Genomic DNA, 23,002 nt, shown 5'->3' with positions numbered 1-23,002 from the left:
GAGGGAGGGGACTCGGTACCACACGGCGAGGCGGTCGGTGACCCCTGGCCGGGCGGTTTGGTGCGGGTGTAGAAGGCGGCCAGGCGGGCTCAGCTGTTCGCCGTTGCCTCTCCTTCCTCCTGCTCCTTTCCTCCTCCTCCTCCTCGACCCCCCCCCCCCCCCGGCCCGGGTTTCGGCGGCCCAGCCGTCCTGCTGCGCGCCCCGGAGGCTGCCCAGTTCCTGAGGCAGAGGCAGCGGCGAGCGTACCAGATCTTCGAGGAGACCAAGCAAGGGCACCTGGAGAGGGAGTGCGTGGAGGAGCACTGCAGCAAGGAGGAGGCCCGGGAGGTGTTTGAGAACGACCCCGAGACGGTAAGGGCGCAGAGCCGCCGCCGGGATTTGGGTGGGTTGTCCGGCTTTGCCCTCCCGCCCTCCGTCCCGCCATCTGGGGCTGCCTGCGCAGCTGGGGAAGCCCTTGGGAGGAGGAGGAGGGACCAGAATCATGGTGGGAATGACTGGAAGCCACAGGGTGTAACTAGCACTCGGCCTGCTCAAGGGCTCTGTCCGTCCTGTCCAGTTAGAAGTGCCTGGGTGAGGGTGGCCTGGCCTGGGTGAGGGTGGGCTGGGTGAGCATCCCAGCCTGGCGCCTGCTGCCATGACCGCTGTCTCCAGAGAGCGGAAGGGCCCTGTTCCCCTGCGGTGTAAATCCATGAAGCCAGATCAGTGCGACCTAACGCTATGGGCTTCTCTGTCTGGATGCCTTGCCATCGCTCTTTCCTTCACCCTCCCATCCCAGCTGTATTTAAAATCCCCTTGATGATGTGGTGCACGTCAGAATAGGGGTTTCTCAGAAGAAGTATGTCATAAACAGGCTTTAATCCTTTTTTAGGCCATATTCAGCTTGGTCAGCATTTTTGAATCAGTAGGTTCAGGACCTGACACTACAACAGCAGGAGAGCACGTGTGCGGGAACGTGCTACTGCTGCACTTCTAACACTAAGCATGGATTCACGCAGTTACAGCCTGCACACCGCATGTGGAGCTGGCTTTCCCAGTCTTCTCAAGGCTGACTTTCACTTCAGCCTTCTCTGCACTTTGGACAGCGTGTGGATGCAGTTGTGTTGCTTTACTAAGCTTGGCTTACTCTTCCAGTTACTTTACACTTCCTCTCCACGCTGTTTTGGATAGGCTTCTCTCATTGCTGAGATTATCTGGCATTGATTTAGCAGTGGGAAGTAGATTCTTCTTGGTGTTCAAACTGAAGCTTGATATTGCACAGCGTGTTCCTGTTAATGGTATGGTGCTCTAGGGAGAAGATAGGACAGAGAGAGAGAGTGTGTGTGTATGCACAGAGACACACACACACCACAGGCAAGGGAGGGACTCGGGAGATGTTTTATGCTTTGGTCAGACAAGTCTTGACATGTGTGCTTCATTAGCAGGCTCAGCGCTGGATATAGAGTGCAGTAGCTTGTTGTCACAAGGCAGTAGTAAGTACGGCAAAAATGTTGTGATGCTGGCTTTTCTTTTTGACAATCTTTAATTTAGAGCTTAATATGGAGCACTTGCCCCGGCAGTGTTTAACGGTGCACCTCTTACATGTACGTGCAGTCACATCTGCATGCAGCAGTGTTTGCTTCTGTCCTGTAAAACTGAGCTAATACAGAATGTGGATAACTGTAATGTGGTGAGAGTGGCTGGTACAACTATTTCCATATTCACATTGAATAACATAACTTTAAGCTCAGTATAGATATTCACCATATAGCAGCAAATGCAGGAAAAAATATCCCAAATGTGATTTTGTAGCATTCTGGATAAAAGGTGATCTGAGGTCACCAGTTTTGCTAACTGGCTTCTGGCCAAGAAGGTAGCCAAAGGCGATGCATCAGTAGATCAGTTTAGGGGGTGGTAGGGCTGTGTAAATGTGTCAGGGGTTTTTAACAGTATTTGGTACTTATTTTGTGTATTGGAAAAAATATACAGTTTTCCTACTGTAATGAAAATAATGACATTATTTTGGTTTAAAATCTTTTAATATGTAATATAAATTCTCTAAGATCCAGTCATGCCATTTAAGCATGTTTTGCAGGACAATGCAAACTTTCTGTCATGGCAAATGATTTTGATTTTTTTGGTGCATTTCCTTTGTTACTGCAGCTAGGTCTCTCTCTAGCTCTGAAAACCTCTGGAGAAATACGACTAAGGCTAGATGAGCTTCTAGTGTCTGTGCCCCCTTGCTTATTTTACATGCACTTTACACCAAAGCGCTGTATTTTATAATACTTTTAGGTCTGCAGTGACATAAGATCCTACCTTTTCTGAAACACACACCTCCCAAGAGCTGTGAACTTGCTTGTTACGTGCAGTGTGTCCTACTCCTTGCTGTTACTTTGCTTCAATTTGACTGGGAAGCAGGTGTGCCACCGCCTATCAGGGGGATTTATGGCCCTTCCTATCCATTTTGCAATCAGTATGTGACATGAAGGCAGCAGCTGCTGTTCAGTAGCAGTTTTCTAATGCACGGTGGCAGAGGTCATGTATGCGGGCTGTTATTACTCTACCGGTTGGAAGCCTTCAGTGCTTTGTAAGGCATAGGTGACTACTCTTCTGGCAGCATTTGTGGATTTGATGGACAGAGTATTAATACGCACCTGAGGTAATGGAAGTGTTTCTTAAACACTAGGAAGTTATCATGCTGTCATTTCACCGATGCTGCGTTGTATGTCCTGTCCTGGTGACTGACAGAAGAAGGAAGCTAGCTGAGACAGACTTGACTCAGGGAAGATGAAAACTGTTGATAAACAATGCCTAGCAGTTTGAGGAATTACAGTAACTGCAGTCATGCTTCAGCCTATTGTCAGGCTGCAGCTGATCTATGCTGGTAAAGTGAGGACTTTTTATTGACCAGGGAAATGTACAGATTGCTGTTGACAGCTGATGATTCCTTGTAGTTTAGGAAGGCTGAAATTTTTGTCTCTGCCTGCTGAACCTGGTCACAGGGATTAACTACTTAGGTTGCAGCAGAAAGAAACGGCTGCAGCACTTCTTGTCCTGCGCTGAGCCTTGTGGCTACCCTCGCGGTAGGCAAGCAGGGAGGAACACATCAGTGCACTGCTGATCTGTGCTGTTGCATCTCCCAGGTTTTATGCTTTAAAGCGCCAGATGAGCATGAATGTAGGCATTGGCTGTTTACTGTCCCATGGGAGCAGTGGTCTTTCAGCCTTGACAGCTGAAGGTTAGTTTGAGATTAGTTAATAGCTTGCTGCTTCTCTGTTCGCCCTCAGGAAGGGCTAGCGATGTGATCACAGAAGTGTTGTCTCTCTTCCCTGTCTCCCCCATCAGATGATCTAATGAAATGTATGAGTCTTCCTTACAAACCTTGCCATTCTTAGCTCTCCTGCGGTTGCATGAGGAGAATTCCAAGGCCTAATTTCAAGAACTATGACTTAAAGATGTGATAGGAAATTGCATTAACTGATTCATCAGACAGCTGCAGTAGTTCAGGTAAGATGAAGCAAGGTTGGAGCATAGCTTGCGTGATGCTTCCCAGGTAAAACCAGAGCTTGATCCAGACAATTATAACATCTAGCCAAGAATAACATTTTACGGAAAGATACCCATTTACTGGACAGACCAGTAAACAGAAATGAAATGTTGTGTACCTGTATCAGAGCACCCTTTTTCCATGCCTTCCATTGTTTCAGGGATCAGCTTGCCAAAGCAACATCTGCAGGCAGTCAGCAGAAGATACACATTCTCTGAAACCTGAATGCGGGTGTTGCCACGTGTGTGATTACTTAGATCAACTGCTAAGAATAGTGTATTAGGCGGGGCTAAATACCCATTCATTTGCAGGCCAGTGCAGCTTTTGTCTTTTATGTTACGGAAAATATAAATATATCAGCTCGCCCAGACTGAAGGAAGGAAGATCAATTGAAACATTTTTAGACTGTTGGTTTTGTTTTTGGTTTTTTTTAGGACGCAGAACAAAACTCAGTCTGTGCCATTTGTATGACTATACATGGTAAAAACAAGTGTGAGCCTGGGTTAATGAGTCTTGCAGCCTATCTTTTTCATGAAGCTGATTATAACATCCTTGGATATTACTGCAGGATTGTGGGATGGTTCCTGTTGTATAATTTCATTTATGCTAGAGGTACCAAACAGAAGAATGAAAAGATAATATGGTGGGAAAAAATAAGGATGGAAAACATGTTCGTGGGAGGTATGAGGACTGTTTCTAAATGTGATCTATTAAAAAGATATGCTAGGTGTGATAGATGGGATGAAGTTGCAAAACATCTTGGATGTAGAGATAAGAATGTTATCTTATTTAAAATGTTGATGAGGCCTTATAAAAAGCAGTACTGCAGAAATATTTGACCTTGGTATGCAGTCAAGGTATTACAGCTTGTTAACTGACTGATAAAACTGCTCTGGAATTTGGTTGACCTATTCTAAAAATGTGGCCATCCAAGCACGTAAAACAAAGGGCAGAAGGGAGTGTAGTTGCTGGTGTTCTTGGAAACTTGGATTTCACTGAAGAATAAATACAGCAAGAAAGTGCCCTTGTGTGAGAAGTTTCTTTGTTTTGAAAGGCTGAGCATAGGGGAGGTGTTCGAATGCAGCCACTTAACTGTTTGGTACCACAGTTTATCAGTACATCATCTGTCACTGCACATCTTTCTTGCTCTTCTTACTGTTGAAGAATTACTGCTCTTCCTGCAGGTCACCGTTGACATTGCCGTGCTGAATACTTTGAAAGGTGTTAGGCCCACCAGAAGCACTGATGTAGGTCAGCCTGGCCACCTGTGTTCACTGTTTATGGATTTGTCCCTCAATAGAGTACCTTGAAAAGCCAGCCGCTTTTCATATGTGTGCAGAATGAACATCCTGTTCACAGGCAGGCACATGAAGAGTTCTGCTTTTTGAGGGACTTGCATCCAAACTGCTGTTAAAATTGAGGGCTTGTCAGATAACAAAACACTGCCAGAGAATCACAGGGTAACTCGGGCTGAAGAGGACTGAAGAGGTCTCTAGTCCACTCATCTAGTCCAGTCTCCCACTCACGGCAAGGGCAGCAGTGAGACCAGACCAGGCTTTTGGGGGATTTTTGCTGTCATGTCTTGAAAATTACTGATCCTAACAAAACATCCAGCAATGTCAGCATTCTTTCTGCGAGGCTGGGTTTATCGAGAAACTGAAATGCAGATGAAGCAATGTATAGGGTGTGATAACGGTCAGTTTGGTTGGTTTTCATAGTGTTACTGACTCATTGGTTTTATTTCTTTATTTGTTCCATTACATGACACAACACAGATGAGCTGCATGCACAGACTAGAGTCATCCAAACTTCACTCTGATCTTTTAGGAGGGGTGCTTGGCAGACAATATTTAGGTCTTATTTCTAAGAATAGCAAGGTAGATACACATTTGTAAATACTAATCAGAAAAGTATGAAGGCATGTAGGGGGAGGAGAGGGGTTACTGGGAGAGTTAAGTGGTGTAAAATTTCTTTGAGTAATTTAGTGAATGTTGAGTAGTCTAGACATACAAAATACTGATATCATCGTTAAATACAGATGTCATCATCCCTGTATAGAATATTCCTTTCTGGATTCAGGCAAAGACCTGGTTTTATTCGCTGTGAAAATTCTTCTCAATATACTGATTTGTTATGGCATTTTGGCAGATTGTGGAGGAAGAGCTAGATTTATAGCTGGTATAAATTTCTACATATCTTCTTCTTGGTGCAGAATTCATTTGAGAGAGGGAAAGAGTTACCGGAAAACTCTGTGCTGATGGTTTAACCTGCTTGGACTCAGAATGGATTCCCAGGCACAGTGGTACCTGCTTAATAGATTTTTGAGAAAGAAAATAGGGGGAGATTTAGACTTTTGGCCAGGAATGGACTGAAGGAGAGAAGAAGGAAGTACAAAAGTTTGAGTGTCCAGCCTTATGCCACAGTGCCATCCAGCAGAAAGCTGGGATGGGATCTGGGTGTCCACCAGGTGTTCTCCCTTCCCTTTCTTCCTTCTCCCTGTAGTTTCTTATAAAGGAAGCACAGGATGGGACAGCGTCATACCAAAATCCAGTGAGTCTAACTGATCCGGAAGGCAAACAGATTGGGACTGTGGAGCAGGGTACATCTGTCTACTTGGCAGTACAGACACAGCATTTGTTTGTGGTGGTGGACTTCAGTAGCAGGAGGGTGACCAAAACACTCCTGCCTGCCTTAGAAGGCAGGTCGTACGTTTATTAGCTAAATGCTGCTTTATCAAAAGTTATTGAGACGGGTGAGCAAAGTTTGCTGTTGGTGGAAGCAGACACAGCTCCATCAACTCTGCTGGACTCATGCCTACCCGCTCGTCATCTGTTTCCACTCGTGTGAGTTTAGCCCAGAAGTTCAGAATAGACCTGGAAATACTGAAACACTGCATCACAAAAGTACTACACGCTAAACCTCCTGTGCAGCAGGAGGGAAGGAGCAAGAGAAGACAAAAGTGGCTAATATTACGCTGAGGGGCTCTTTGAAGATAGGATGGAAAAAGATGCTAAGAATGGTAAATTGAAGCAGGGGGATTATACAGGTTTGGGTCAAGAAGGAAGGTAATGGAAAAAGCAGATAAAGTTCGGGTAAGTCAGTTTTTCAGAGGAATACAGTAGGTTTTAATAAATATGTGAGAGGGGAAAAACCCAATTAAAAAATGAAGAAAACAGTTTTGTGGCCATGGGCTCATTTCATTTTCTTTTTAAAGTAAAAAAAAAAAAAAAAGAGGAGCAGCCTACTGGGAATTAATACAGTTTGTTAGTGCAGCTGCATAAGAATCAGGTAAGAGAAACACTGAATCTGTATCAATTGGCAGTTGTGGTTCATGTATGCTCTAACTCTAAGTGAACTTAATGAATTACAAGCAATTACTTTCTGATAAGTATGAAGAACAAGGATGGAACCACCCTCAGAGATTTAGAAGAAACTGAGAAGGAACATAGCAGGGAGGTTTACTTCTCCTCCACTCACATTGCTTTTTAGGCTTTGGTTTCACATTTGGGAGCTCAGCTGATCTAGTTGGAGTAAGTAACCCCCTTGCCTATTCTGTTCACCCTTCCTGCACAGCACTTTGTGCAACTGCATGGACCGATTTAAGTAACTGATCTAAAGAAAAGTAGTCTGGAGAGAAAAATTATCATTTTGCAGCTGGATCAGTTCCCTGGTCCAGTTCACCACACAGCTTCACAAAAGGGTTGCACCCACATGGTGGAAAGGACCACGTGGGTTTAGGATGGGAAGGCCAGGTGCCAGGGGAGAAGCAGAAAGGGTCATCACAGCTTGTGCTGTCAAAGAAGTGACTGAACAACCAACCCTTGGAGAATCTGATTGAAGTTTTTCAGCAGGTCTCCCTTCTGTATCTCTACCTGCATCACTGTTTTGTTATAACCGGCTGTTCTAGAGGCTCTCCGCACATGCACACGTCTGTGGGGAAGTTTCTGTATTTATTGTTTTGGGTTTTCTTCCTGTTCCTTTGAGCTTCGGCAGTGGGACCCGGAGGAAGAGCAAAGGTGGAAAGTAAGGAGGATACCCAGGGAGGGGGACAAGTGTTGGTGTTGTCTTCACTCTTCACAGCTGCCAGGACAGAAGGGTGCGTAAATGAAGAGGTAAAAGGAGAACAGGTCTTGCTTGCACCGTGCAAGATCATGTGCATCTGGAGAGCTACCACATTTGGCCGACTCCTGGAACAGAGAGTCCTAGTTCAATTCCAGAAAACGTTTAGGACAGGAACAGAAAAGCAAAATCTACTTAGTTGTTAAAATAATGAACAGGGAAGTATGAGGTCAGATTCTGTCACAAGAGCCTAGTGTTGTCTCAGATGTCACTTCCCTATTCCTCGCTTGCCTGTCCCCTCTGAGGCCAAATCCAGCGATGCCTTAAAGTGGCTGAACGCTGTTACTGTGAGTTGCAACCTCTGCAGGTAAGCAAAATCCTAAGAAACAGTATCATTAGATTATAGGAAGGGGAAAAATACAGTATTTTTTCACTTCAGTGGATAAAATGTTACAGAGCCTATAAAAGAGATCACAAACATTTAAATCATGTTGGATGGAATATGTAATCTGTTCTATTTTAAATACGGCTTAAATAATTGCAGAGTCATGACACAGTATAGGATGTTGAAGGGAGACAGCCTTTTACTTATGCTAGGTGTTTTGTCAGATCCCGGTTTGCTCAATTTGACTGAAGTTTCTAAGTGAGTGATAGTTTAACCACACATACAAATATTGTAACTATTGCAACAAGTAAGGATTCAAACAAGCAACATTGAGTGAAGATCTGTTATCAAATCAAGATCCCCTTTTCAAATTGCACTTTAATACAGCTGGAAGGAAAGCAGCCTTTCAATCCTGAAGCAGTGGTGGAAACCTCAAGGCGTTTGTGACTGGATTGCATTAAGAATAACTTAAAAGCACATGCAACCAACTCATTGGAATCACTCTACAAATTATTTTTGCTGGAATATTTGGTCCTTGGCACCAGTTTCATCCATTTCACACCATTACTGTCCGATCAAACCCTGCCTCAGGCCACATATAGAAATCATCTCTCTGTGCCCCCACGTCTTCACAAACGTATGTGTTTTGCTTGCCTGTGACATGCAGGAACATTTTTTTTCCTTCTTTTCTTTCCTTTCATTACTTTTTTTCCCTGTAATTGTGCATTCTAATCATTGCTGGGTTTTTCCTCATTGCAGAGCAACATCTTTTGCTGAAGTGGCACCTCAGTAAGCTGTTGGGAATAGTCCTGCCTCTCAGAAGAGGGCAAGGGAAGCTATGACAATAGATGTTTTTTGTTTCCAGCCTTCGGGATTCTGCAGAGGTGCCTAGTCTCTATCGAATGGGTGATGCTGGAGAGGGTGGTCTTGAATGCTTCTAGTTTGGAAAGATCCACAACTTGGTGGAAGGGACAGTCATGGTTTGTGTGCACCAGAATAGCTGGACGTTGTGAAGTGGATACTTTGCAAACGGACACAAAATCTAAAAGCTACCCTAAGTGGCTGTAACTTTGGCGGTAGGTGATGAGGCTTGGAGGCTGCTTTTGGACTGCAATGTGACCTGCTTGCTTCTCTAAAGCCTCACTTGCCAAATTGTGGAGAGAAGTACTCTTTGCTACTTGCATGGAGAATGCAGATCCCCCCCCAAAGCAAAATACGAAGCAAACTAACCTGTCTGAGTGTAGGGTTCCTCACAATGAGAAGGAAAGCCTGTGCAAGCATTGATTTGAGCATAACCTCTATAACTATAGGTTCTACATATTTAAAATTCTGAATTGCAGGACTGTTTAATTGCACCATATGGGAGGGAGGCCTAATCATTCAGCGTGATTTTTTCTATGCATCAAAAGCCTAGGGCTGAGTTTTAAAAAATGCGGAGAGCATTAATGAGATTTGCATGCTCAGGTCATAACACTTAAACAACTGTCAAAAACTAAGTTATAGCCAGTTATGGTTGGTAGCAGCTATTTCTTTGCAAGGAAAGTGCGGGCCCGCAGTGTGGAAATATGCAGTACATTTATAAATGGGGAGGTCAGGCCATGCCCAAGACAAACATTCAGTCCTGAAGGAAAGAGGAAAAGGGAGAGTCATTATATGGAAATGAGAAAAAGGCATAACGTGGGAGTTGTCACTGCTCTCTAAGAGGTAACTAGGTAACTAAGGAAGTGCTTTTTAGAAATTACCATTGCTAAGACATGTCTGTGAGATCCTCCGACGTTAGCAGTGCTGCAGTCACAGAATCACAGACTGGTTGAGGTTGGCAGGCATCTCTGGAGGTCATTTGGTCCAAGCCCCCACCTCAAGCAGGGCCACCGAGAGCCAGTTGCCCAGGACCATGAACAGTCTTTCTGCAAACTACATCTTTTATCTGCTGCCACTGCAGCTCAAACATGATTTTTGTTTAGACTCAGTGCTGATCAGGCTTACCTGACCTAATACTCAAGAAAAACTAACAGAAGCAGTTGGCAGGCCCTTTTGGCTGAGGTTTCCAGTGTTGCCAATTACTTCAAGCAACAGTGAGAACATTTTCCTGGTGTAGACAGGGTCATTGTTATGTTTTCAGAAGGGTTATTTTTATACAGTGACTCATGTTAATGCCTGTTCTGATTTGGTGTTCTTCCATCTTCTCTAAAAATGCAGCAGGACTAATGCATACCCCATATAATTTCACTAACTTCTGGATTTTACCACTAAGGGAGAGTTTGGCCATAGAGCTGAAAATAAATGGTGACCCCAGTCACGTTGTAGGTTTCCTTTGGCAGGGACTTCTGCCCCTTCAACTCCACAGCCCTCCGATGAATTCTTACCTTCATGTTGCTGTTCTCTTCAGTTGTTCCAATGCAGGGTATTGGGGGTGGCTCCACAGAAACTGTTCTTAACTTTTGCTGCAACCCTTAAGAAGAAAAAGCAAATATAAAAAATGAACAACCTGGAGTTTTGGGAGTGTGGTTTTTTGGGTTGTTTTTTTTTGAGGACACTTTTAAACTCATCCTTTCTTCTCGTTTTAGATGTCCACACTAAGTGTTGTAGTGGCTGTGTTAGAAGGGTAGGAATAAGCTCTGGATGTAGGTGGGAGAGAAACTTCTTAACCCCATGAAAAAGTGTTTGGTGTCACTCTACCCTGAAATAAAGGCGTGTACTCTTAGGTCTTGCACTACTGTTGTGGAAACCAGGAATTGTGTTGAGTGCATCAAAAGACTTGCTTCTAGCATGTCCATGTGTTCGTGTGAAAGGAGTGGGGGCTGTAGAGCTTAAATCGTTTCTGTTAAAGCACAGCTCTGTCTCCTGGACAGCAAGGGAAAGGTCTTGAACTGAGCTGAAATAAGCAAGCCAGGACCTGCCTGGAGGGACTGGCCTCATGCTGCCCTTTCCACTTCTCTGAAAGGGTGGAGACGCGTAGATGGGAGGCACTTCCCAGTCTCTCCTGTTTCTCCCTTTTAACCCGAGGTCTCTGCTGAGCTGTTCTGCTGGCACATGGCGTGTGGTGTGTAACTCGTACTACGTGCCGGTCCGCAGGCTGTGGGTGTCTCGGTGCCAGGCCCTTGACTATTGAAGCTTCTGGTGTCCGAGTCCTACTGGTTGATACATGGGAATCAGACAGAAGGTGTGATGGGTCACAGAGAGGAGGGGTGGCAATACATTGAGGTTTTCTTGGTAGCAGCAGGCACAGAGGATGGAATTGTGGAAGCTACATTTGTGAAGGTTGGGTATCTTGTGGAGGTTGATGCTTCTGCCAAGGTATTGTCTTTGTCTTGCATGCACTGGGACCTTACTACTGGACAGATTGGTTAGAGAGCTTGGTGAGGTCAGTGTCTGTATAGCAGCCTATCCAGAGGATGTTTATGTCCAACATGTATTTGTTTATAGTTTTTTATTTAAAAAGCCCATTGCTCCTGCTTCTATTTTCAGCAGTAATCAGGAAAGCAAATCCAAAGGGGAAGGGCTGACAACATTTAAATGTTGACTTCTTTTACTGGAGTCCAAGCTGAAAATTTAACAGTTACTGTAGTTTTGTGGTCACAGTTAAATAACCTCCTGTGTTTTGATCCTGTGAATACTGGGTGGCGTTCTGGATGCTGCGATGTTTGGTGAGCCTGAAATTGAAGGAGACTAGTTGAGAAATCAGCAAAGGAGTAACAGAGAATCTTTGCTAACTCCTTCTTAGCAAGCCTCAAAGTGTTTCTCTTGGCATTTTTGTTGGATCCTGAAAATACAATTGAAGACTTCTGGTGGAGGGAAGATAAGACTCAGACTTTTAACAGGGACCTGACCCTGTATAAGGTTTTCATCTTCCCTGAAATCTCTGGGTCATTAAGACTTAGTACAGCACAGAAGACTGAAAAGGCATTGTAGAGTTGAGCACTCACACAAGACGTAATGCATGTCTGGCTGTCTTTCTGTGCAGGTTAGGCACAACTTGAATTTTTACCTGGAAAAACTTCTCATCAGTGTTTTTTGAAAAGGGACTGCTACTTTCAGTTTAAGCAAGTTCCTTTTCTCAAGGTGGACAATCATTCCTCCTTCATTCTTGATTAATCAATTGGCTGAATGGAAATACGTTGCCATTGTATTTCCAGAAGCCTGTTGTAAGGAAAATTGATTATGGAGAAAAACGAAAAGTTAATCATACAAGAATGAGTAACGTTAGAACCTGCAATCATAATGCTTTATTTTAGAATGGTATTATCAGCAGGTCCTGTAGACCTGGAGAGGTGCTACTGATCAGCAAGTAGTTTTGTGTAACATAAGCAAATGAGGAAGATGGGGAAAGAAGGGTTAATTTTCTATTAATAGCCTCCTGTTTAAATTACTTATCTCTGTTATGCACCTTGTGAAATGAAGCTTGTGGTAGTACAGTGTCTTGGAGTTTCACTCTTCTGCTGTTCAACTGGCGTTGAATCCATGTACAGTCAGTTTGCATTTGGAAGGTTATCTGTGCAATGAAAATAACTAGTTACCTTAATCTTTCAGTCAAATGTAAACTCTATACAACTTTTATAGCACTCAACTCATTCATCAGAGGTCAAGGAGAAAACGAAGTTTTATGCCTTTGCCATCACTGACTTTGAGCAATTAGACTGGTGGCAATGAATATGAAAGCTCCTATTTCTTGTCCTGTGAGTGCAGAAAACATTGTTCTTGCCAGTGTCTGGATTATCCTGTTGGTGGTTGAACACATCTGCACATTCTTGTGACGTATATTGAAGAAAGGGGAAATAATGAAAAAAATATTTGTAATATTTCATCACATGCCGCTATCTTTTTCTCCTCGAGTGCTGGCTGAAGTTCTGTTTGTGGTTATAGCACATCTGGGAACTCATCTGAATACTTAAACTGCTTAGATTTGCTTTTATTTTGACTTGTCTTTTCCAAAACTAAACCTTAAAAAAAAAAAAAAAAAAAAAAAAAAGAGGGAGAGGGGACCATAGTGAGTTGTAAGCTCCTCGCTCAGTTTGTTAACCCAAAGAGATATTACAAAGCTCAGCCCCAAAAGATGCCAAGTCTATTACCCTCATGTCAGAATTGAAAATTAGCATAAGTGTAAGCTACTTTATTGATGCTCTCATGATTTAGGTTGAATATTTACATGGCATTTCAGTAACTGGGTAATATTTGCCAGAAGTGATTGGGTTTTTTTCTGATGAATGACAGCAATGTAATTGATTGCATTAGACAGTCCAGGTCAAATTGAATCACGGTGTGTGCCTGTCTCTGTTGTATGTACATGCCTGTATATATGCATGAGCTTAACCAAACATCTGTAATAGGGGGGGAAGATAAAATAGTTTCTTATCTTGCACATTGTATAGACCAAATTAATCTTGTAGAATACAGGATATTTACTGTCCCAATCTCACTGCAGATAGTGTTATATGAAAACTGATCATGTTGTATGAGAGAGAATTATACTATGCGTATGCTTTCATAATTAGCTGAGAAATGGTTTATTTTAACAAAAAAAATACATCCACAAGTTTTCCCGCATTGCATGCCCCAATTACAATTTTAACAGCACTTGAACTAGTGACTTATAGATTATGAAATCCAGTATGAAGTGAAGTTGGAAAGAAATGCTTTTTCCTGGCCATGAGTTTTTGTATTTTTTTAAGGATGTGGTTTAATGATCAGCTTAGGCCAATCTCCCACCCTTCCATGCGGCACAGCTGCATTTTCATGCTGTTTCTCTCTGTTGGTGCAAACAAATCATGCGACTGGCAAGCTCACGAGGCTAAATATTTTTCAAACATGCAAGGTTAGATCTGCATCCCATCAGCACACTGCTGCTCTTACTGTATGGATACACTTTGTTGACACAAGGTAGAGAACAGTAACGCATGGCCGTGTACCACGAGAGGAGTGGGAATGCCTTTTGCAGTCTGGTTTTAGATTAATGGGTGTCAATTTTCCCCTCGCTTGCACATTTTCATTATTCTTTTCTTTGAGCCGACTGTCTCCACGATGTGATGGAGTGAGTGGTATGGCAATGGGCGCTCTTAGAGTTGTAGGGTGCTCATTGTACCAGCAAAAAGGTACGCTTTTATTTTAGTGGCTGTGGTGTTAGGGTGCTGCCTGTGTTCTGCATCAGCAGAGTGCCTCCAAGGAGGTGCTGGGTGACTAAATCATCCTGTAGTTTCCCTCTGGGGTTTTGTCTCTGGATTCCTCTTCCTTCCCCTACCTCATGCTATCATCAGCACCTTTACCGCTCGGATAGCGGCTAAGTGGCTTCGCGCTCAGCCACTGCCACTTACCAAGTCAGCTGTCATCAGAAAATACCTTGAGACTGGAGCTAATGTTTCTTCCCTTTTCAAAAGACAAAATGCATGTATGATACTGTGCTGCTGCTGCTGGCTCTGAATAAAAAGAAATTAGGATGTTGGTGTTTGGACCTTGTTAAACAACTGCCAGGCAAGACCACCAAACTAACAGCAGCTCTTAAATATTATGACAGTAGAAGCAAATATTATTCAATAAATCTTTGCTTTTTTTTTTTTTCCTCCTACAGGAATATTTTTACCCGAAATACTTGGGTGAGTTGCAGTTTTTACTTTCACATTGTAGCAGTGCTGGTATGTGGTGCCTGACACTGGAGCTTGTCACAGCTGAAGTCTCTGCTAAGGAAAGTGATGGAAATCTGATCGTGATAAACATGCATTGCTAGCTTTTAAGATAGACTGTACATTCCTTATGTGGTTTTGAGGTGTGTTTTTTGCTTATGTATAGATTTGCATACAGAGATCCTCTATGTGTTTTCTGCATGTTGAAATGTTGATGTTGCATTTATATCTGTAGCTTGCAGCATTAGTAAATAATTTGAAGTCCTCTACCTTTGTCCCCTTTTAATTAACTTAGCTATTAACTAACCTCCTTATTTAAAAAAAAAGTGCCTTTACTGATTGAACTACTGGCTTATTCTATTGACTGTATCATAGTCATGGCATTATATTGTTTTCTGTTTGTGTTTAATGTGTAGTACTTAAGATCACAAATGCCAACAGTTTGAGAAAACTCCATGTGCTTTTTAGATTTTTTTTTAAAAGAGATTTAGTAAGTCAAATTTGAGTAGCTACTAACATGCTTTTAGAATCATAGTAGCATCTGGTTAAGTGATCATCCTTTTCAGATGGCTTATAACTCTACATCAGAGCTAAAAAATTTTAATGAACTTCAAGAATTTTAAGGCATCTGGGAGATTATAATATTGCATAGATTTTGCACCCACCCTCCAAAGCCTTGCTTAATGAATCAGCAGGCCAGGTATCATTTTACATGCTTTGAACAGCTGCCATGTCATCTTTATAATAATAACAACAATTTCATTTTCTGTTCTTCAGCTTGTATTCAGAAATATGGGTCGCCGTATACAAGAAGTCCAGATTTCCTTACATGCGTTCATAGTAAGCATTTTTGTTTTGTATGTTGTAGTTAAATGTTCTCTCATTCTACCTGAAGGAGTGGGACCAGCTCAGCTATTTCCATTTTTGATAGTATTTTAGTATTGGTCTTCTAGTCTCTAGGCTTGAGACTCCATATCACTTGTCCTATCTGAGCAGCAAAACAAGACCTTTTCCTTTTTATAACCTATTGCCATCTCACTGTCATGTTTCAGTGCTTTGGTATTTTATGATGCAAGGCATTTCTTTCCCACCAGTTTCCAAGGTCTGAATAATCTGAGAAGCAAGAGGGACGAGAAATAGGATTTACCATAAGGTTGTACGCTATGCTTGGCCTTTCATTTTCTTTCCTCTTGAATGCTAACTTTGGTTCATCCCTGTTAAAGAACCTTAAAAAAGCTTAAAGTCAAACCCAGGCTTGCGTCAGACTTCTTTACATTAAGGAAATCAATTTTACATATCGCGTGACTCTGCTTTAAATATTGCAACCTTTAAAAATTCAAATCAATTTGGAAGTGAGACTGATATATTTGTTCATCACTAACACTAGAGATCAGAGTTTAATGAACTCGTCTAATACCTTTCCTGTTCCCTCTTGAAGCTTAGCAGTGCTAAAGGTATAAAGCTGCATAAATATTCTAAATAAGTTCTGGAAGCAGATCAGTTCAAATGGGGAGAAAAACGCATGTATGTCTATTTATTTTCATTTGTACCCCTGTGGTTCAGTCTCTTAACTGTGACCAAGTTTGAAAAGTCATATGTTCATACCCGTGCTGCCAAGGCAGGATCAGGATTTAGTCAACATTTCACATTTATAAACTGCATTACAGCAACCTTTTTTGAAGAGTGAATTGCAAGGTTAAGTGGTATGTGAAGACTTGCCCTCATATAATGCAGCAGTATCACTTATGGATCTTAGAGTCCTCTGAGCTGTGAATTCTCGGACCTGTGGTACCCCTGTTGGGGGCGGTATGCCAGCTAGTTCAGAGTGGGATGAGAGACTGAATGCTTCCTTTTGCTCCTGTGTATGGCACAGCAAAGAGGCAGGAGTTTCTGCTGAAAATGGTGGTATTAACTGGGAACACTTGTTCCAAACAGCTAATCAGTATTTTAGAAATGCAAGTCTAAAGGGTAGCGATGAAAAAATCTGAAAAAATAAAAGCTGAATAATTGATTTTAGGGATTTTTGCCCATTGCAGATGCAGTGGTTTGGAAATAAAATTATAATATTTTCCCCCATTAAAATATTAAAGTATTTTTAAATGGCTGAGTTTTGGCTAGCCATTGTCAATTCACAGGAGAAGTAATGGAGAAGGAGCCTGAAATGTGCTTGGAAGAATGACAGGCTTTGTGCTTGGCCAATTCCAGTGTGTGTCTTAATTTTTCACAGATGCTGCCAAAAGGCTATGTAGCTCTGTGGGGTTGTGCCTGCAAGACACATTTAAATTTTGTTTCTTAACAGTCTTTCTCCTCTCAAAACAAGGTAGTGGAAGGCTCTTTTAATCTGGCATACAAAAACATTGCATGGCCTACAGGCTGGAGGGTGATTAGCTAGACCAGTTTATACTGTAAGGTACAAATTTTAACTGTGACAATGACTGGACAGCTTAGCAGAGTGTTTGAGGATTCTTAATTTCATAAGATCTTTGGATCAGGGTTACAGGTAGGATTCAGCTCCCAATTCAGAGAGGTAGATGCAAGTGTTTCCAGCATGGGTGCCTACATGACCAGTATTCCCATCACAGTCTGTGGAGAGTTAATCTGCAGTTGGTGGTTCTAGAGGGATTCCACTGACCAAACTGTGTCTGCTGTGAGGAGAGCTGAATCACGCTACGGACTCTTTATTGTACTGACTAGATCTCCACTGACTGCAATGAGAATTTAAGATAATTGCTTTGCAGATAGATGCTAACCTTACACACAAATACCTGTACTTGGTCTGCAGATCTGGATCTTTTTCTAGAAGAGGTCCTGTAGGTCAGCTAGGAATTAGGGATTTGATTCTGTAAGTGTTTGGAAAACTCTACAGGATTTTTTTGGAAATGAAGCTGCATGTGGCCTTAAAAAACACAATGGGATTTTTGTTAGGTTGTGTGTGTCTCCTTTTTAATAGTGAGTGTCATAATCTTCACAACCTAGCATTTACCCAATGAAGTTTTAATTTGCACCATTTTGTGAATATAAAAAAATAAATTCACAGTACAGAGTAGTGAACTGGAAGCAGCAGTCAGTGTACTTAGGTAAAGTCTTCTTTCCATACAAACTTCAAAAATGGAACCGGTAGTTCCATTCTCTGTCCGCACATACGAGCTATATATGTGCTATCAGACATAGCTCAAAGCATGCAAAAAGGACATGCTCTTCATTACTTTTAAAAGCTTTACTAAAATCTGCCATGTAAATGAATGGAAACGAAAGCTACATTTTCTCTTGCAATGGTGTAAATCAGGAGCACCTTCTACGACGTTGGCAGAATTACCCAGCTGTGAAGCCACCAGGAGAGTATAAGACTGTCTCTCATGTTCTCAAACTCTCATGATAAGAGGACCAAACTATCAGCACAGTGATGGAAATGTCTGTGGTTGTTCCTGCTATTTACCATGGGTTGCGATAGGGTGGTATTCTGCTGGCCAGTGTTATTTCCATCTGGCTCTGCAAGGCACATCAGAATCCAGTTTGAGGGAAAGAATCAGAAGCTTGAGGTTACACTGGGTAAGTCATGCATAACCCTGTTGACTTGTTTTGTTTATCAGGGGACTTTGAAAACACTGCCATGTCTGGGAGACTTAGCTTGTGCTGCTTCAAAAAAACAGACTTGGCTTACTATACCTAAAGCATTCCGTTTACTGTATACAGATTCTGGTCTGTCTAGGAAAAGAAACGTGCTGATCAGAGCTGCTCTGTCGTGGCTCTTCTCCACCTTAGCCTGGCCTCTCCTTCCCTGACTCCTCCACCTCCAGCGGTGTGTCAGTGGGGCAGTGATTTACCGGGAGGTGTTCTGGCAGGTGGATGTTCAGACAGCCCGTGTAGCTGTGTTTTGTTTTGTGTGGCCTCGCCTCTACCTTGGCTGTGGCTTCGCCCCAGCTCTGCACAGCTGGAGTGGCGAGGAAGAAAGAGAATTAGGCCTCTTTTGCAGCGAGGGGATGGCTATTTCTGTGAGGCTCTTAGGACTGTGTACCCATGCTTTTCCTGTAGACTTCTCCCAGGCACTAGCTTCTGAGCATCAGGATGAAATACTGAAAATCGGCATTTCTTTGGCCAAGTCACACTCCCTTCCTGATCAGCCCTCTGGCTCTCTCCGCCCTTGTCCACAATGGAGCACCTTGCTGAGGCTCAGGATAAATGCTTATCCTCTCAATGGCATAGCCCTAGCTAGAGGTTGAAGCTGTGCTGGTTACAGAGGAGAACCTGAAGTGAGAGAGTGGATGGAACCACTGTGTTTTGGTAGAGGTGGATGAAATCACAACTTGAAATGCAGATTCTTTCAGCTGTGGAGATTTGTGATCCTTTATGACCTTTTATAGAGCTCCTTTCTTCGCTTCATCTATTTTGTCCTGCTTGATTCAGCCCACTATATTTAATGACAGCCATTGCCAGTCATCTGCTGATTTCTGACATCTGTTAGTCCTCTTCAGAAGAGTGGACAGGTATGTTTGTCATAGTTTTTGAACTGGCACTAGACAGTCTTTATGTCCAAAGCTCAGTTAAATACCCTACAGAGAAAGGATTGGTGAAAACTTTTATATTGTACAATGTGATAAATGTGAAGAAATATGAAATTAGTACTCCATGGTAATCTGAATAAACTGCAACACTGTGTGCATCTAACTTCAGTCTTCAGGTAATTCAGTGTGCAGTGCAGCCCAAGAATCTGACCATTTTTTCTTGATAACTATAACACAAATGCTATCCAACATTTGAGCATATGCTTTTGCCTTATTTTTATGCCTAACATAGCACCAATCTCAATGGCTGTCCAAAAGCCAAACTGAAAGTCCAAAAGGCAGTGGGGCAAACTGAAACACAGGAGGTTCTGCCTGAACATCAGGAAACACTTTTTCACTGTGTGGTGACCCAGAACTGGCACAGGTTGCCCAGGGAGGTTGGGTGTCTCCATCCTTGGAAATATTCCACAGCTGTCTGGACATGGTCCTGGGCAACTGGTTCTCGGTGGCCCTGCTTGAGGTGGGGGGTCAGACAAGATGACCTCCAGAGGTGCCCGCCAACCTCAACCAGTCTGTGATTACCGGGATTCAAATCTGAGGGAGTCATTGCAAACAAAAATGCTGTTCAGTGCTTTATAAGACATCAAAGGGAGTTGCTTCTGCCTACACTTACAGGAATGTTAAAGTTTTTTTCAAAGCAGCCTGTCATGAACGTGACTTTCAGGGTCACACAGAGGAAGTTAAGAATAGATATGTAGAAGCAGTATAATCCTGACAAAAGTAGGAGTTAATCCAATTCTTAACTTCTCTCAATTTGAGAAGTCTGATGGGGCTGCTAATCTGCAAACAGTTCCTCTTCCTACATGCCCCCTGCCACCCCATATGCCCGTCAAATCACAAGTCATGTTTCAGAATATCATGAAGAGTCTGAACTGGATGTTGGGTCTACTGAACGTTGGTCTCAGCAGAACCAGTGCACGAAGAGGGGTCTTTGCTGCTGCTGCTCGCTTAATGTGTACCCACTGAGCACTTTTTGCACTGCAAATCCAGTATCACAGACCAAACTTGGTCTGCGGAGGGCTGTTGCAGATCATGTGCTCTAACTTCTAACTTTTCTAACTGGTCCACTTTTCGTAAACTCTTCCTTTTGTCTGGACTGAACGGGGTTTCCGCTGAGTTGTAAGGATGTGCTGCCAAGATTGCAGGGTTGCAGAAGGCATTGTTAATGATAGTAGTTCTTCCTTTAAAGACTGCTACCTGCAACATCTGCCAACAGTTCCTGTATCGTGCACCAGAAGAACTGGGCAGACTCGTTGCTTTGTAGCTGTGCCACCCCCACTCTGGGGGCACAGCTGGTCAGGCACAAGAAGTTACCACGTATGTTCATCAGAAGAGAAGCCTGGACATCATGCGTTCATGTCGTAGGTCTTCCTTTTCCAATGCACTCCATGTACTGGTGAGCCCACAGGACAGTGGGACCGACTGTTTAACTGCTCTGGTGTAGAAGGTCAGTCCCATTGTGAATATACGTTCATCCAGGTTTGCTAAGGCTCTGGTCAGGTTCAAATCTTCTCTGTAGAAGGTGGCATCTGTGGAAAACCGGACTGTGACTAAAGTTCACCCAAGTGTAGAAGGTCTGCAGAAATACCCTGTCTCTGCTGAACCCCGCTGCTGGGAGGGGATACGTAAACAGAAGGGTCCTCTGTCTAGGTGAGCTTTGCAGTCTACAGAATGAGCTTCTGCACTGCTCCTTCTTGTTAAGGTTGTGGAAACTGTTAACACGTTTATGTTTTCTGAAGATCACTGGTCTAGAACACAGTAACGGGTTACTACTACCAACTCATTTTTTGTGGGGACAAGGGTGTTCTCTCATCCTTCTTTTAGCTATCTCTGCAAAGCACTGTCCCTGGGCGTTCTGCAGATAGGGGGGTAGGTGAATTTGGACAGGTGACTTCCATTCGTTGAGCAGTTACAAAATAGTTTGATATTTGTTCTTCCAATCCTTCCCAAACTATGGTGACTACTCTCTTGCTGTTTTCCTGTGGAGAAAATCCACTGCCAGCTATTGGAACTTGGCTTAAAAATCAGTGGCAGACTTTACTCTGTGTTGGCCCCATAGGAACATTGTGCTGTCTGTAAACTGGATTAGTGGTTTGCTATTCTTATGCTGTTAAAACATTGGTATTTCTTTTTTATTCTCATTCTGCATAATAGAAGAGCCTAAGTTGGACAGCTCTGACAAAAATTTCAGATATAAACCTTTGCTAGCCACAAATCTGTCAGCCCTGGTAAGATCCTCAGTTGAACTACCAAAAGTAATTGAAAAGAGTACCCATTCTTCCTTGAGTACTGCAGTTGCTACCTGCTTTCTATTTTCTCCAAAACTGCGGAGAGCAGAATTAACTTTCTTAAAAATGAGCTACTTTGAGTTGTTTCTTTCAGGATGTGCCCTTCAGGTAAAGGGTTGTTAGCTCACTCCCTTTTGCAATGAAATGAATTCCACTGCATGTGCTCTGCAAAATGCCTGGCACAGCTTGTTCGGCATGTGAGCACTAGGAACTAGCTTCCAGTTTTGCCAGGTGTGAGTATTTCTGATAGTGATTCCCCGTTACTGTTTAAGGTTCTTGACTTTTAATGAGAGTGAAACACATAGTTGTCAGTGACTTCAATGTATTGTTTGGTTTTTTTATTCTTTATATAAATCAGATTTGCCAAACCAGTGTTCTCCTGATCCTTGTCACAAAGAGGGGACTGTCAAATGTGAAGATCTCAAGGGAGACTTCTATTGTGAATGCAAGCGTGGCTGGCAGGGAAAAACATGTGAAAAAGGTAATTGGGTTTCATTATCTTTCATACTTGGAACAAAGTTATATTGGGTTTTGCTATATTCTCCAATGGTCACTGATACTGTGCTGCACAATTCAAAAGTCACAGAATTGAACCTGGATTACACACCACTTGTGGTTTTACCCTTCTGTGAATTGGTTAACTCTTTCACGTCAACATTGTTATCTGACTTTAATGTATCTCAGCTTGGTCTTGGCAAGATAATCTAAGAAGTTATGCTCTAACTTGCTGTCTCACCCCTCTGAAAGGGGCAGCAGAAATAAGTAGTAGTGGCTTTTGTACCCTGACGTAATAGAGCACAGACTGCAGAGCCAGAGAACGTGGCCCATCTTCCTTTCTAGCATCCCTGCAATGGGAACAGTGACTTTCAGCAGGCAAGTTGGCATCTGACCGATGATGCACAACCTGATGAAATTAGTCTGTTAAAGCTTCCTTGCTAGTAGGACCTCATTTCATGACGGCTTAATCCCACTGTGTATCTCTGTCACCTCCAAAGAGAATATTCAGGCAGAAGCTATCTGTGCAAGAAGTTCCAGGCCCCCAGAGGGCTTTCTCTATTCCTTTATGAAATACTGAAGTTATCTTCCCTCCTCTTGTTATCTGGTTTCTTTTTTTTTTTTCTTCTGCCTACAAGGCTTCCTGTCAGGGTCACTGCTTTTCTGCCTGCCAATATTAAGTAATTGCCAGAAATCGCATTCAGCCAGTCCAGAATTGTGGCCACAAAGACAGCAGGAGATCCAAAGCCTTTCCTTCTGATGTAAATATTGTGGGGAGATTATAGGGAGATTATAGGATCACTCACAAGCAGCTTATTTAAGCATTTGAGACAGTTGACTGATCAGTATGCAGTCAGCTTTGATAGCTCAGCAACTGATCAGTCTCAAGCATATCTCCTCTTTTTTCTTATGAAATGCCATGAAATGTGCTGTTCTACCCATCAGCTAACTCTAGAGTCCCATATACAAGCAGGACATAATGAGCAGGTAAGGCAGATCAAGGGTGAAATCCAGGCTCTGCTGGATGTAAACGGCTTTTGCTGCTAAGTTCAGTGGAGCACAGCTTAGCTCAC

At 42.9% G+C, this 23,002-nt stretch overlaps 1 protein-coding gene across 1 annotated transcript in view; it reads left to right on the top strand.

Moving 5' to 3' along the window:
* GAS6 (growth arrest-specific 6) overlaps nucleotides 1-23,002 on the top strand; it is a 41,300-nt gene that overhangs the window by 626 nt on the left and 17,672 nt on the right. Inside the window, exons 2-5 of the mRNA XM_010575797.1 lie at nucleotides 185-351; nucleotides 14,533-14,557; nucleotides 15,362-15,424; nucleotides 21,793-21,915. Of these exons, the coding sequence (XP_010574099.1) occupies nucleotides 185-351; nucleotides 14,533-14,557; nucleotides 15,362-15,424; nucleotides 21,793-21,915 (378 nt within the window). The remainder of the gene's footprint in view (nucleotides 1-184; nucleotides 352-14,532; nucleotides 14,558-15,361; nucleotides 15,425-21,792; nucleotides 21,916-23,002) is intronic.

The sequence above is a fragment of the Haliaeetus leucocephalus genome, unplaced genomic scaffold (genome assembly GCF_000737465.1).
Source record: "Haliaeetus leucocephalus isolate CR32 unplaced genomic scaffold, Haliaeetus_leucocephalus-4.0 Scaffold495, whole genome shotgun sequence".
Taxonomy (NCBI): Eukaryota; Metazoa; Chordata; class Aves; order Accipitriformes; family Accipitridae; genus Haliaeetus; species Haliaeetus leucocephalus.
This window is presented reverse-complemented; position numbering and strand designations above follow the sequence as displayed.